General features: G+C 40.6%; 1 protein-coding gene and 1 long non-coding RNA gene across 8 annotated transcripts in view; one reads left to right on the top strand and one right to left on the bottom strand.

Annotated features, from left to right (window-relative positions):
• The window catches only part of LOC110990503 (uncharacterized), a 234114-nt gene that overhangs the window by 44874 nt on the left and 172575 nt on the right, over positions 1-16665 (bottom strand). For 3 of the 7 annotated variants that reach the window (XM_087136866.1, XM_087136867.1, XM_087136870.1), the window contains one exon: positions 7286-7401. The exons of 3 other annotated variants lie outside the window; for them this stretch is intronic. In XM_087136866.1, the coding sequence (XP_086992992.1) occupies positions 7286-7401 (116 nt within the window). Of the gene's footprint in view, positions 1-6008; positions 6839-7285; positions 7402-16665 lie in introns of those variants that run through there. One more of the 7 variants, XM_087136868.1, reaches the window with a different exon arrangement.
• On the top strand, positions 9602-12801 carry LOC147799113 (uncharacterized). The gene is made up of 2 exons (XR_015425233.1): positions 9602-10055; positions 10258-12801. It is a non-coding gene; the product is annotated as an uncharacterized LOC147799113 (long non-coding RNA).

Raw genomic sequence — 16665 nt, 5'->3', positions numbered from 1 at the left:
TGGTCCTTCCTCTTCTGTAGCATTCCTTATTCACTCCCAGAATTCAAAATTCTTCCTTCTATACATGTACCTCAAGAACAGACTTGTACTATTTTACATAATGCGGCCTTGTGTTGTAGAGCGCCCTCTCTTTTAAACCTTCACTTTATATGCTCCATAAAATAGCTGTCAACAATACTGTATTGCACCCTGTGACTTTCTTGAAATGACTGGCGAGAGAACAAAATTGTCTTTTGTGGCATCACATAACTCTGGACAAAAACTCGCTGTAGTTGTTCCAGGGGAATTGAAAGTAGGCCTCCGCTCCAGTTGGGTGTGGTTGCCAGTGTCTTGTGTTGGAGAGGACTTTGAACGTTACAACACATGAGCGGTCAAGAGTTAGCTCTGGGAAAATCGGTGTTGAAGATTCCAGTCTGGCCGCACAACATTTGAAAATGGGTATAACTCAGAATCCTTTTTGACCGGTGATGAATGGGAAGACCCAGGACTTCAATCAAATCTTTATGCTGGAGCAGATAAAGACGAGCCTCTGTAGAGGTAAAGCTAGCAGCGGAGATCTCTTTTTCCCCGAAAGACACATCTTGAAGATTGGTTTGCAAATGAGATGGGTTTTGCTGCGTATTTCGGATAAGGTTGTGTGCAGGAACTTGGATGTGGTAGTTGGATTATCTCCCCCTGGGTCTTGGTAAGCCTACCAATGGCAGCATGGGATGTCTTAGTAGGATATGTAGTGTGGATACGCAGTGGTGAATCCATATTCCTATGGTGCATTCACCGGGGCAGCCCCGGACAGTGATGGGGAGTCGGCCTGGGAAGCGTCATCATCAAGTTCATGCCTGGGTGCCCAAGGTGAAGAGATCTTAGATGCCTTGTTGCCTGGTTACCCACTCAGGTGGAGTGTAGCAGCCCGACGGTGGAGTGGATCATTTTGGTAGGCTGCAGTGGTTAGTGCCACTCTGGTAGGCTCTGTCCTCCAAACAGACACGAGCAGGGGGACTGAGGCAGAGGTATAATGTAACTCCGTAGGCAGCCCTGCATGTCGCTCAGTGACAAATCCCCAAATAACTAGGTATCTGAGATAAACAGTTGATACAGGTTAAACGGTCAGGCTTGCCCCCAACCTTACTGTTGCTGAGTTCATATACAGAATCGCCCGGTCGACCCTATAATGGTATTTTGTAGAAGGAATCCCAAATAGAATCAACGTAAGGTTACATGCATGTATGCACATAAATACAAAAACCAGAAAAGAGAGAAAAAAAAGACTTACACATACACTAGGGTCCCTCTCCTAATGCAACCAGACTAGTCGTTCCCAACCCACACACAGCAGTCTTCTACTTGCTAACCAAAATTCACAAATCTGGAAATCCAGGGCGCCCTATTGTGTCTGCGTGTAGTTGTTTCACTGAATTGATGTCCAACTTCCTGGACACCACTCTAACATCCATTTTCAAAACACTCCTGAGCTAAATCAAGGACACTAACTACGCTCTACGTCTATTCGATGAATCTGAGTTTCCAGGTTCATCCACCTTCTCTTCAGCGTGGATGTGAAATCGCTTAACACACCCGTTCCCCACGTGGGTGGTTTGGCTGCGCTCAACACTGTCTAGATCTTTGCCAGACTCAGGACCCTCCCACCAGTACTCTGCTTTGTCTGGTTGAATTGGTGCTCACGTTGAACAACTTCACATTCAATGGTGAGCACTACATTCAGACCAGTGGCGTGGCTATGGGCTTACAAATAGGACCAAGTTGTCAGTTTGTTGGCCACATCAAGGAGCAGATGCTGAATCAGTATCAGGGCGTCCGGTCGATGATATTGCTGATGCTATCACAAGTATGTGCAATGATTTTGTGAATTTTATAGTGTTTGCGTTTGCTTTTCACTCAGCACTGCGCTTCACATCTGATGTGTCACAACACTTTGTTACCTACCTCGACAGGCGCGTCCAGATCTGTGTGCGGAAATTTGGCACAACCATACATTACAAACCCACAGATTCTCACAGCTACCTGAAGTACCATTCGCCTCACTCTCTGAAATACAAGAACTCCATCCCTTACTCCAAGTTTCTTTGTCTGTGTGTAATTTGAAGAGGTGATGCGCAGTTCTCTGCGCGTGGTAAGGAAATGCTAGGTTTCTTTTATCAGTGCGGTTACCCTCTGGCTGCCACAGATGCTGCCTTCAACCCCGTATCTTCAATCCCACGCGAAATGGCTCTGAAACCCACCATGGCTAAGCTTTATTCGCTCGGGGATGATGCGGCCACTGCTTCTATTTTCACTGAACCCCCAATCTGTGTGTTTAGGCACTATAGTTCTGTCGGGGGACATGGTCATGCGAACCCGGTTAGATTCTGTCTCGCCATCCCAAGCAGGTAGCAATTCCCCTTGTTAGCACCCCAGATGTAACACCTGCCCGTACATAGTTACCGGCCCCCTTGGTACCTACAAAGTACACAGGGATCATACATGCATTACCAGTAATGCATAATGTGGTTCACTGCATTACGTGTTGTCGCTGTGGCAAACTGTACATCAGAGAGACCAAGCATCACCTTGGTGACCACTTCGCGGAACACTTGCACAGGGTGCGCCAACAAACACCCGGCTGCGCAGGCCAATTTCATAGAGCTGCTTCAGCACAAAATTTGCTTAAGCGCAAGAAAACCTTGTTTGATCAATCACGTAATCAGCCCAAATTCCATGATGTATATTGTTTTGGGATCGTATTTAGCTGTCGTTTGGTTAGCATGACAATCACATAGAGTTTGAGCTGGTAACCTTTGTTTTTTTAAGCAAGGTTTTTCACGCTTAAGCAGATTTTGTGCTTAAGCAGCTCTATGAAACTGGCACTTGGGGCTAAGGTCTCACTGTTGCGCAGCATCTTGCATAAAGCCTTATCCAATGTACAGTGTAAGGAACTGGAGCAGTGTGTCATACTTGAACTTGAAACGTTGCACCCAGGTGGATTTTTCTGCATTCATTCATAACTGAATCTGCTTGCCCTGACAAAGGTACAGAGTTACCGAAGGCTCGGCAAATAAGATAAATTAAGAGCACAAACTGTATAATATTGTTGGGATGTCGGACACTGTGCATTGGGCCCCTGTGTATAGCCCTTGAATTAAAAATGCCTGTAAATTGTGTTTGAGGTGTCCTATGCTTGAGAGTGCTACACGTTCCTTTGGAACGTGGATTAGTAATTATGAATGGGCTGAAGAGTTGGATTGCATTGATGCTGACATAATATATGAAAAGTTTATTGAAACCCTGAACACAAAGATTGATTTATTTTTCTGGTTAAAAGAGTCAAAATTCATGCTACTGATAAACCCTGGATGACTCCACTAATCAAAAGGTTAATTAAATCATGGCAGGTATATTTGCATTTTAATATGTGGTCTCTTGGAGGAGATTGCGGACAAAGATTACAGCATGTATGGCTGTGGCAAAGAAACAGTATTATGCCACCTGGGTGCTTAAATCATCGGCTTGGTTTCACTGAATCCGCCTGATTACTGGTAATGATAAAGACCATCCGTCAATACATGTTCCAGGAGTTGACCAAGATAATGCATTCATGATAGCATCTACTATTAATGAACATTTTGTTTCAGTTGCTTCAGATATGGATTGCATTGACCTTAGTAGTCTCCCGGCGTATTTACCTGCTTCCCAATCTTGCCCTTATTTGTATCTATGGGATGTTTATAAGTCACTTCAAACCATTAAACTGTCTACAGCTGGTGGGCCTGACAATATCACATCTTGGTTTATTCATCATTTTGCCGTTGAACTTACTACTCCCTTGGCTTACATTTTGAATAAATCCTTCCAACAAGGAACAGTGCCCAATGTTTGGAAACAAGCTATTATGATACCCATACCCAAGTCTAGCCCACCTTCTGTTGAAAAGTTAAGACCGATATCTCTGATTTACCACTTTGCAAAGGTTGTGGAGGGATTTATTGTGAGGTGGTTGTTGGAGGACATTGGCCCGAGGTTGGATCCTGCCCAGTTTGGAAATCGAAAAAATTTCTCAACAAATCATTATTTCATCAATATGCTTCACCTATTGTATCGAAATGCTGACAAATCTAGATCGGTTGCTACTGTGACTACCACAGATTTTTCGAAAGCATTTGATAGGATCAATCACACACTAGTGTTGAATAAGTTAATTTATTTGGAAGGTCGCCCCTCTATCATTCCATGGATAGGTGACTTCTTAACCTCTAGACAGCAGTGTGTTCGTTACCACTCAATATGCTCCAGTTGGTTGACCTTAAATGCCGGAGTCTCACAAGGAACCAAACTTGGCCCCATTTTATTTCAGTTATGATCAATGATGTAAAACCCATGGGTGATAATCTTGCCATGTTCAAATATGTTGATGATTTATTGATTGTTGAGTGTAGACCATCTCTGCATAAATCTTGCTTGCAGGACGCCACTGACAGCCTCATTAATAGGTTGATGCAAAACAGCATGAGATTAAACCCTAGTAAGTGCTTTCAGATGAATGTCGACTTCTCCAGAAACGGTCTTGTAATGCCTATTGTTTCTATTGATGACCATGATCTCTGCATTACAGCACATGTCAAGGTTTTGGGGGTTATCATTCAAAGTGATCTTAAATGTGATAAAAATGTGGACAGCATTGTCAAACATGCTAATCGTAAAATCTATATGTTAAGGGTTCTCAGAAGTTACGGTTTGCCTCATAGTGATCTCATAATTCTTTATAAAAGCTTCATCAGGCCATTGATGGAATATGCAGCTCCTGTGTGGAACAGAGCACTTACCCAGCACCAGATGACTCGGCTTGAAAGAGTAGAGAAACATGCCTTGAAGATTATTCTTGGGGTAGAGTATTTGTCATACACCCAAGCCTAATCGCATTTTCAATTTAGATTCTTTGGTAATCAGGCGTAATCAAGTATCATTATCCTTTTTCAAGAAAACCCTTGACCACACTGACCTTTTTCGTGAATTCTTTCCGCCTCAACATACAAGAATGTTACGGAATAAACCATTCATCCCTGAAATCCGTTGTTTCACCAGTGCGCTTCCTACCTTAATCCGGTTGCATAACAAATATGGGAAGGAATGTCCCTCTAATAAGTTCTTTTAGAAATATTTGGATTGTGCTCTTCTTAAGAAATGCTTTCTATTACATCTTTTTTTGTACATGGGAGTGAAATTTAAAAGGTTACATATGATTTCATCTTTGAAGTGTAAATTGCAACGGACGTGTTTTAATAGTGTTCTTATATGAGTGTTGGTCATTGGTCATGTTATATGGTTTATTTTTTGTGAGTGTAAACTGTAATGGTAATAATGTTGTTGAATATTTTTTTAATTAATTAATTCTTATTTTTTTTAATTCTTGTTTTAATTGTTTAATTATTTTTTGTGTTTTAATTTTTAAATCCATTGTAATTCAGTTTTTTAACTGCGAAAATGGATTTTAATAAACCAACATGAAATGAAATATGAAATATTATATTTTGTCAATAATCTGTTTTTCTTGATCAGTTTCTGGGTTGACATTACATGTTTGAAATGTATTTATTTTAATCAAGGAAGTTATTTTTTTTACTGAAAGCAGGTAAGTTTTAAAGACCATGGAACTTTGGGAGGAGAAAATTATGTTTAAACCATTTTGAAATGAACTGTAATTTAAAGCTGTTAGTTACAGAACTAATTCATTTCTTGACCAAACCGGAATGTTGATGTAAGGCATGTATGAACTGGAAAAATGATGCACTAATGGGGAATTGCACCACTGCAAACTGTATCTAAAATAAGGATCTGTGAAGGAAGAATCGTGAGAAACTTAATTAATAAAGATTCAGATACCAATATTACATTTTCTAAATAAAAGAAACAAAAAAATCACCTGAGAAATATCAAGATGAAACTCAAAGAAAGAAATTCAATAGAACAGACAAAAACCAAAGACTTAAAAATTGAAACCAAGATGGAGCACCAAACGGTGAAATATATATATAAGATTATGCTTTAGTTTTGCGGTCTGCTGGTTCAAGTGAATGGGGCTTGCCTATGGGGAAGAACTTAAAGGGAAAGTGTAGACACAGAAATAAAAGACAAACAATAAACGACGAACAACAAATGACAAAGGAAAAAAGACAAAACAATAGTGTGCAATAGACAAAAAACAAACAAAACAAAACCAAACTAAGACCAGAACGAGGTAAATCACTAATAAGAAAGTGAAGGTTAAATCTAAACTTACATTGTGTAGCTTTAAAAGGCAGCTACTGGTATACAAAAATACACTGAAACTCTAACAAAAATTTTGCTATGCAGTACACATGGATGCACCTACATACAAATTTCATAAGGTTGTTCAATTAAAACATGTACGATCCCGAACTAGCCAAAGCCAAACTCCAAAACCAGGGTGTTTGAGAATCTGTTAGGATTACTGCACTAGTAAACTGACCATGTTGTATGTGTGATTAGGCATACCACAAATTAACAAAGTCCAACTGTTTATGTGCACAAGTTACTATATTTACTCATTTTTATTTACTCATTTCTGACAAGACCTCCATAATCAGAGAGGACAAAAAACAACACACTAAAAATGTGTAATTACAACATGCTTGAGTAATAATTACTATTACTCTTCATATTAATACTACTAATAAAGATAATCCAAAAATCTAGAGGACAGCAGGTCAGATGATTCAAAAAGACAAAGAACCGTCAAAAATAAAGGAGCACTTGGTCCAGTTTGTGTCATATAAATCATCTTGTTATGTAGAATGACAGAGGCACGAGCAGGTCATTTGACGGTGACCTGTGACCATGGATGGGAAAAAAAACACATGAAATGCGAAACAACAGAGTTTGCATTGAAAAGTTTGGGAACTTTTGTGAGTTCTGTTTGATGACAACATAGTTACGCGGGATAGTTACATGGGAGCACATGGAGTTAGGGGCAAGTATTAGTGATCCCATGCTTTACAGTCTGATACGTGTACACTGCTAAACTCACATGGGGACTACATGTGTTGAAATATGGACAATACTAGGGCCAAAAACATTATAGGGACAAATTTTTGAATTTTTTTTATGAACAAAAGAAAAACTGTGGAAAAGGCCTACCCACATCAGTATGTAACTACACAGAAATGTGCAAACCCTTTGTAGCTCTATGTATATTCTTGCACTCTTAGATGAGTTCCCAACTGTGAGCCCTTACTTCCATTGTTTAATTTATGTGATACAACTCAAACATACGTACCCATCTTTTCTTTTGCTGGTTGAATACTGAGAGTGATCCCTGTGAGCTTGCAGTTATTAAATCTTGCGATTACATCCTCTGCCTCATCCCGAGTTTTGTATCGCAAGAAAAAATGCCTGATGAAATGGTTAAGTAAAATTCAGATGCAATAAGAATACATCACACAATTGATACCACAGCAATACCACAGCTTAACTGCTGCTCGTAAAAAGGGCTGAATAGAAGGGAGAAAGTAACTGCCATATTTAAGACATTCAATTGCAATTTCATGAACATGTAAGCATAATTCATATATACATATATACATATACACATATACGTTAAAACTGAAAAACAAAGTTATAACCAAAAGTAAAAGGATGTAATTTAAACTTTACCCTAATCCTCACGTTGTCTGAAAAACCACATTAAAATTACATTTTCCTAACTCTTTGTAACTAAGAGAAACAAACCCCCTAGAGTGTATGAAAAATCATATTAAAAACAGAGAATTTGGACTGTTAGGGATACAAAAAAGTTACCGAATAGAGCTGCTGACATATTACTGCAAATTTCAAACAGTTACACAGACTAACTCACAGTTGTATAGTGATTACCAAGTGAAAGACAGTATGTTTGCAATAACATGACAGTTATGAAAAGAGCCTAGTGTCTGACAGTTACCCTATTACTGCAAAATATGGTGACTAACAAGTGTGGTAAAACAGTCGGTGTACTAGTGGATTTGTCCTGCCTTACTTTGATGTCCTGCACATATGGCAATGCTTAGTCATTTATTTAACTAGTACATGCAGTTTGTCTCCAGGTATTCGAGATAAGTAACATCCTCAATCAGCCTGTAATGGCTGGTAATGTGATGATCGGCTAATTTTGTAATAATCGTCTGATATGTAAAACCATTCAACAATGTACTAAAAACGACTGATACAGTAAATAGTGTGACGCCGCAACCCTCCGACGAAGGCGAGAGCGCCCTCTTCCTCGAGGCGCAGTGCGTCAGACGGCACACCAGAGAGTCCCTGAGCGGCTAGGGACGAGTCCGATGGGACCGAAGTATACCGTCCCCCCAAAAAGTTGGTCTTCGTCGAGATGATGGCTAATCTGATTGGTCATAACTTAATGACGTAACCCGGACAGACCTGACTTGAAATATACTTCGCCTGGACACCTGACTTATATACAACAATTAATAAGCGGCTGGTTAATTCATCAACACACTCAACCAATATACCAGAAGAGGGTGCAATTGACGGGGAGACTTTGATTATACATGACTGGACTTCGACAAGAGCAGCGAACACCACAATTAATTGTGGGCATCCAGTGCCGAATCAGGAACTTTAGCAAGTCTTATTGTCAGGGCTGTGCTGCATGCAACTCACGTCATGAAATAGCAAATCCGCCCTTGCATCGACCGCAAGCTCCTATCAGGAACAATACCGCACCACCAATCAGCCCCTCAACCTACCGAGCCCCTCAACAACACACGCACCACTCGGACTTAGGCAAAGTCACACTAGGCCAGGTAACTTTAACCCTTGCACAGGATTCTCGACCCTTACCTCAGGATCAGCCCTTGATCAGGACGAATAGGCCTAGCCTGCGTGCACCTTTTATAGCTTTCGCGTTGCTCCCGCGCAAGTGCTCACGTGACCAAGCAGTGATTTCCGCTGCCCTATCGCACAACACACAAGGCGGAGCCTATGCGCCACGCTTACTTAACACACAGCTATGCGTGCCTAAAGTATGCCTCTGTTACTGGGCAGAGCGCCATCTATAACTTTGCACCGTGCCTAGTGACTTGCGCCCTCTGTCACTTCACAATAGCGACTGAAAATGTAATAAAAATATACTGATTATGTCCTAACCCTGATGACAGACAACGATCAGCCCATAATGTAATCACCCAAAACCGTCCGATAAGCTAATAAAGCGGCCTACAATGTAATAAGAGCTCCTTTACCTGTTTGCAACAAAACACAGGACCTTTACACATTTCTAAGTTTTGAGAAAAGTGCACTTGCCATATTTGCTATATATGACATGTACACGAAATGTAAAGTGTCTATGAGCTTTGCAGGAACATAAAAGTCTAACAAAGTGCACAAAATAAAGTGTACAAACATTTGTAGGATGACATCATCATGATGGAATCATAAGTTTCACCAGAAATACATTCCCGTCCACATAAATGTACAATTGGACCAAATAGGACATAAAGTTCTCAAGTTTTGGAATCTTTAAGTATGCATCTTTAAAATTACGCCACACAACGTCGTCGTTTCATCCTCCCAATTTTCAGTTATAAAGCATTGTCACAAGTCAGTGATATTTTACGCCAAGTGTTTGATTAATTTGAAGACACAAACTGTATGTTGCCAAGTTGGCCAAATTTCCTTATATGCCCTTTTATGCACAGTTAGGTAGGGTCCTGTATGGTTCACACCTGCATGGGTACACACCAGGCATGGGGACCTGAATAGTGTTTTATAGTGCCTGCTCACTGAGGCGTTGTCCAGCAGTGATAGCCTTAAATACTGGGGTGTGGTTCTGTGTGGTGCGATAGCACAAGTTTGAGCGATAGGTCTCAAGCCAGAATTGTATGAAGCTTTCGACCTTGTTAATGTGGATTGAAAATCCAGTGTTGGCGGTAGCCATAAGTTGGGAAAGTGATTTGCTGCCCCAAATTTTCAGGAGAAAAGTTTAAAGAGGAAGGGCAGGCTGTGACAATTTGCAGTGTGCTGTAAGACCTCAGGAGCCAGTATATACTGTAAGTGTTCTTTTTAATTATTTTCTAATATGTAGCCATTACGTTTTGTCGAGTATATGTAAGTGCTATTACTTTATATACCTGTGACAATGGGGCATTCAAAAGCCAATTTTAGTGACCGATGGTCAAATGGTGCACAAATGTTTGCAGTAAGATGTACATGTGTACTAGCAAACATGGGTATGATTATTCAATATTTCAGGGCTCCTTATTACGGAGTCGGAGCTCCCGTAAGTGGACCTCATTGAGTACTGAGGCACGATCAAGCCAGGTCCTGCATTGGTTGGATAGGAATAGCAAGTCTGCCGCAGAGGAACATGGCTACCTACCTGCATGTTGGTCTGCTAAGTCCAGCCCTGACTCACCTGCATCATCCTCGAAGGATCGGCTGAAAGTCAAGTAACAGCGGTGCATCGGACAATTGACCAACTCTCCCTGTGAACTGTCCGAATTTGGGCTAGTGGTAACTATTAACCAGCCCACCAGCCTTCTAGTTTCTATGAAACCCATTTTGTTTTTAAACTGTTGATTTTCTGCATTTTGCTACCCCTTCAGTGTATTGTTTTTGTGGTTTGTATATTTATAAATAAATTAGTTTTCATTGAATTTTGAAGTCAAATTATCTGCTTGAGTTTACTGCATAATTTACCGTGCACACATTGCGTGTCAGAGGGTAGGGGGACCCGGGCTTGTGACAAGCAAGCTTGTGTGTTCATGCCATGTTCCATTCTTGATGTGCAAACTGTTGTGTGTTAATCATCTGGAAGATTTGGCTGGTCTGTCTTGGCAAATTTGATAAAAATAATAACTTTAGAAATTAAAACGTGACGGGATCTGCCAAAAATGACGAACAAGACGCAATACAAATATAATCAAGTGAAATTAACTAGCAATGATATAATAATCCTTGAACAAGTGGGTTGTAAGAGAAACTTTGAAGTCGGTGATACAAACCGGGACAACCCTCTGAGAATTTTGGTCTGTACCAGGTACCATTTTAGTGTATATCACAGGCACTACAGTTTGTCTGAGGAAATCCCAGAGCGTGTTGATATGTTCAGGATAAAAATGTTCAGCAGATAGAATGAGGGAGTCTGGTTCTACATGAGAAAATTCATCACTGATATGAGGCAGACCCTGTGAAGTTCCCATCGTATATGTCTGTCAGCTATGAATAATGCCTGAAATTTACTGCCACTGTGGGACATCATATCACTTTAAACAGAGGAGAGCGAGTTTCATATTAAGATGCATGAGTGATGCGTGGCTAAGTGGCGCGAATCATGGTCCCTTCAATAGCTGTAGTACATTTGTTCCAGGAACAAATGAGATGTCTAGTGGGTGCTTAACAAATATTCCCTTTAGGAAATGCTTCAAAGTCATATTGTCAGAGCCAGAGGAGCCATCAGCTACAAGTTGTCAATACACTCAAGTAGCGTCAAAAAAGCATCAACAACTTAACAAAAACCCTCTACATATTTAAAAGTGTTTTACCATATTTAAGAGATTCTAACATCTGTCACTGTGTATGAGAAACAATGAATTTGCTTCCAGATTTAAGCAGAAAAACAAACATTTTTTGTGTTGTAAGTGGCTGCAATCTTTCTTTCCTATGCTGTTCCAGCGGCGCAATTTTTTTCATAGAAGGGTAAGGGGGTAATTATAATTATCAAGATCCGTACGCATGCATGTTACTCAGAGACAGCAGCATTCATCATCGGAGACTTAAATTTTGATAATTTTAGTGATTGGCCTGATATTCTAATGATAATTAAAGTCTGGTTACATCTCTACATCCCCAAACATCTCTCTTATTACTGAAAAGAATTACCAACTAACACAAATTCTCAACAAATATACGACCAAAAAAAAAGAAAGAATGTAGTGGGAACAACTGTCGCGGCATGAAACCTCACTATGTTGTCAAATACATTCCTGCGGCAAGTTTCCACCTTCTTTTAACCATAGGAACCACTAGGATTGCAACTTATGATATAAATATCGCTGTTCATATTTTGGGTATTTGTTTTCTACCGGCGGAACCGCAAAATGTCTTTACTGACTTTTGTCAAATAACCACAGCCGATTCAGAATTTTCCAGCACATCTGTGGGGATCACCCGCTGAGGACTACAGAAGAGACCTACGCATCTTCATCGTGCATCTTTTCCACCATTTATTTACTCTAGTATACCGCAGTGAAACACAGGGAGTATGTGGGTTACCAGCTACCTGGCGGTGGCGATCACTGTGTACAAAGAAAGTCTGGATATGTAATTTTGTTCGGTTGAGTGGTGAATTAGAACAAAGTTAAGTTTTTGATTGTGGGATATCACTCCGCGAGTGATACGCAGAGTAATGTGTTGTGATAAGTCACTATAAAAGTGTAGTCTAGACAGGAATCTGTCATCTGTGGTACCGACAGGCACCCGACATGACCTATTGTTTATTTAAAAGAAAAAAGAATGCATGTAAATTAAAACAAACAAATTCTGTCGCTAATTAAAATTGTCAAATCTATTCTTCAATACATTTGAAAGTTTTTCCTGAAAAGGTTTTTTCATCCTACAAATGTCATTGAGGAAGTTGTAATCCTTTTGTTAGATTCTGGCACAGTTTTTGCTTCACTGCTTAATTGTAACTGAAGCAACTTGGAGATTATTGTCAATGAATTTCCGTCTTGTTGATTAGCATCTTTGACGTAAATTTTGTGAAAAGAACAGAAGAGAATAAAAAGGGTTGTTCTATCTGTTGTTGTGCCTCCCTGTCGGTATGCCCTTCCAAAGTTGTAACCAACTTGTGATGTGGAATGGGGGCTTACCAGTAAGGCCTTACCATTTTCCGCATAAAGTCCGTTTTTTTTATGGCAAGTCTGTCGTTGCTAAGGGGCTGGAAAGTTCGTGAACTGTGTGAACTGCACTCCCGTGCGTACTCGAGCATGCAAGTAGTTAATGAGATGGCCTGGCCGGGCGCTATTGTTGCAGAGAAACTACATCATGATACACAGAGACATATTTACATACTACGTTCATTCCGCGGACTGACGATGTTGGAAAACATAATCGACGAGACGATACATTTACATATTGTATTCTTTGTGCGGTCAGGACGATCGTCCTGGTGTTGGAATAAATGATCGGAGAAACATTCACATATTACGTTCTTTCCGCGGATTTTAACGTGTTGATTTCAAGAAACATTATCAGCTGCGAATTTTGTAAAGTGGGTATTTAGTTTGAAAATTCACAGCACAAATTCGGCACCAACTTGCGTAAAAAAAAAATCATGTTCATGTTCGTGACGATTATTTAAGAGTTAGCAAACGTTGAACATGTTTGCCCCTGGTGAATTTTATAGCATCAAATGCTTTACGGCATCGTTATTGGTGTGAAGTAAAATAACCTCCCGTATACGAAACCTTTGGCGTGAAATTGTGCCCTTATTGAGCATGTGAGTAGGTCACCTGAATGCTAATGGTTCACAAACATGCATAATGCATGTAGACGTACGAGGTGCGTCCTGGTTGGTCATGCACGTTCACATGACTTGAACACTTCCATCTTCTTCAAGGGAAGGTATGAAACCCTATTTCTATATAAACATCGTCAGGAAAGCTTTAAACAAATAAAACATTTTTAATTACTTTGCACAGAAAGTAATTTACCATATGCAAACAAAACTTTTGTATGTCACAAATTTGTACACGTTAAAAACTAAATACAGAAAACAATTACTTTTCCCTATTTTGATGAATCAATTCAACCTGGCACCGCACAGTTCTACAAATCAGCCTTTCAATGGCAGAGGAATTACAGGGAACGTTTTGGAATCACACAACAAAATTAAACGCTGATTTGTAAAATAAAATTTTTGACAAATAAAGAAGACTCTATCACGGTGTGTGCATTCATTGCAAATCCTTTTGTTTATTCCACAGACATGCATAAAATGCAAAAATCCCAAAACTTAAAGCCCAGATGCATGGCCCTGGTCATGAATAAAAATAAGAAGGATCATGTTTGCGCCATGCTCAGTGCAATCATGCCGTATGTCGTTGCTGTAATGCACTGGCACTAGGCCCACTGGCACTAGGCCCACACAACTCGACTAGTCCGTACCATGGAGAAAAGAGACAAGATAGTGGTCGCTTGCGACTGTCAAGTTGTGTAATGTGTGCGAACCGACTAGCCAAGCTCGGTGTGTACAAATTTCTCCACTGTGTAGATGTGGGCACGTACATTTGACTAGTTGCACAGGCCTACAATCATCACTGAACTACCCAATCATTGACATCAGGAGTTCCAAATTCAGATTATATAGCATAATAGCCGATATTAATGAACATGCCGTTCCGTGTTGCGGTTTAGCCGGGCTCTCCGGTACACACAGGTCTTTGAATCGGCTGTTCCAATCGCGGACTTAATTTTCCAGTCTGCCATTTTTTGCGACGAACAATAGATCGAGTTTAGAGCACCCTGAATTTGTCGAGTCTGCAATTGCTGAACTCCTTGCGAAACCCTGTATCATTCAGGTCAAACACCCTCCGTATTGCTGCAATCCCCTTACCGTCGCAATAGGGAAAAGAACTAAACTAAGGCTCATTCTTGACCTCTGTCATCCAAACAAATTCGTGCTAAAAACCAAGTTCAAATACGAGGACCTCAAGCACATCTCGCAAGTCCTAGACCACAACCAGCACTATTTCAGTTTTGACTTGGAGTCCAGGTATCATCATTTAGACATATTTCCGGCACACCAAAACTATCTTTGGTTCTCATGGAAACCTTGCCAGTATGACATCAGATACTATGTCTTCCCCATTCTTCCATTGGGCTTGTCCAGCGCATGCTACTTGTTCACCAAGGTCAGCAGACCTCTTTTGTACTGTTGCTGCACACTTGGCATCTTGTGCTTCATGTATATTGACGATGGTCTAGTGATATCCACAGATTACCAAATCTGCATGGCATAACTCGGCGATCGTCAAAGATTTTCTTATTCACGGTGACTTTGTTCCAAGTAAAACCAAATGTGTTTGGCAGCCACAGACCTCGATCAAATATCTCGGCCTCACACTTGATTCCAATTCCTTGACATTTTCTGCCCCTTAGTCTAAAATAATCAAACTGCAGTCATCCATGGAAAACATTCTTACTGCCCAGACGAGTTCTATCCCAACACCAGCTAGGTCTCTTGCTAGAGTTACTGGACAACTTGTCTCTATGTCCCTTGCACTGGGCCCCATTGCCTATTTAATAACGCATGCCATGTACTGCGCGAGAACAGAACTCTATGGGATGATCCAGTCATTATTTCCGAGCCTGTTGTCACCAAACTGACATTTTGGCAATCTAATTTCAAAGTCTTGAACAGATTTTTGACTGGACACCAGCACACACCTCTGGTCTTGGTCTGAGAAAGTGCGCAGTTCAACTTGACAAGAGTTAGCCGCAGTCTTCAAAAAATTGTTAGAACTTAGAGATGAGTTTTCCCAACAAAAAATCAGGTGGTACACTCACAGCACTAACGTTTCACGCATTCTCACCAACGGTAGCTCAAAGCCAGACTTACAGGCTTTGCCCTTGCCAAGTTTTCACTTTGAAGCACAACATGGTTATCTTACCAGAATGGATACCTTGCAATAGCAATAGCATCGTTGATAGTACTAGCAGAGTGTTCGATTTTGATGACTGGTCCATCGACCAAGCATCCTTTGACCTGATCAACGGCCTGTGGCCAACATACTTGGGATCGATTTGCTTCCCCTACTAATTTTAAGGTGGAAAAGTTCAACTCCAGGTTTTGGTATAGCGGTTCGGCAGGTGTGGATGCCTTTTGTTAAATTGGTCTGACGAAAACAATTACATGTGCCCTCCTATTTCACTTGCACACACACTGAACCACTTATCATTGTGTAACGGTAAAGGTACTCTCATCGTTACAAAATGGATTTTGCGTTCAGCATACATTTGGCCCTCAATTTGTTCGGACGGCAAGCATTTCAATCGTGCCATTCATGATTGGCATTTATTAAACATCAGTTTCACCCCTCCTCCTTCAACTTCAAACTCGGTTTTCAATCAAACGCCAACTTTTTGTCATGAGCATTGTGAATTGACCATTTTGCACCTCTGAGATCCATAATCAAAGGCTTTTGTTCCTCCAGTCTTGGTTGCTGTAAGGATTGTGTGCGAGTGACCATTTTGATATCCTTTTTTGGCACTGATATGCTTTTTGCCTATGTCTACGGTCATCTGCTACTGTTCAGTACAGGCCACTTGCCGGCCTAAGAAACAAGCCGATTTGCGAGCTACTGAAATGGCCGATTGGTGTGCCTTCCATACCCGTTACTGAAGCCTGCAAAGTCTCTCAGTGTCATCTCAGTGTCAAGGTTCACAGCATGACCAGACCAACTGTTCACCAATGAAAATGGTCATGCTCTTTGTCTTTCTTTCTCCTGTCTTTGTTGCATTTATGTTTATTACACGAGGAAGAATTAGAAAATGAATTTTCTGACATAAGAATGTAGAAAGAAAGTGGAATTTTCTTTCATTTTTGCATGACAGGTGCGAGAGTACTGTACCTCTAGAATAATTCACATTCTTTATTAC

The sequence above is a fragment of the Acanthaster planci genome, linkage group LG05 (assembly GCF_054643075.1).
Source record: "Acanthaster planci isolate LZ-2023a linkage group LG05, COTS_SCS, whole genome shotgun sequence".
Lineage (NCBI taxonomy): Eukaryota > Metazoa > Echinodermata > Asteroidea > Valvatida > Acanthasteridae > Acanthaster > Acanthaster planci.
The sequence above is the reverse complement of the archived record's forward strand: the minus strand, read 5'-3'. Positions and strand labels throughout refer to the sequence as shown.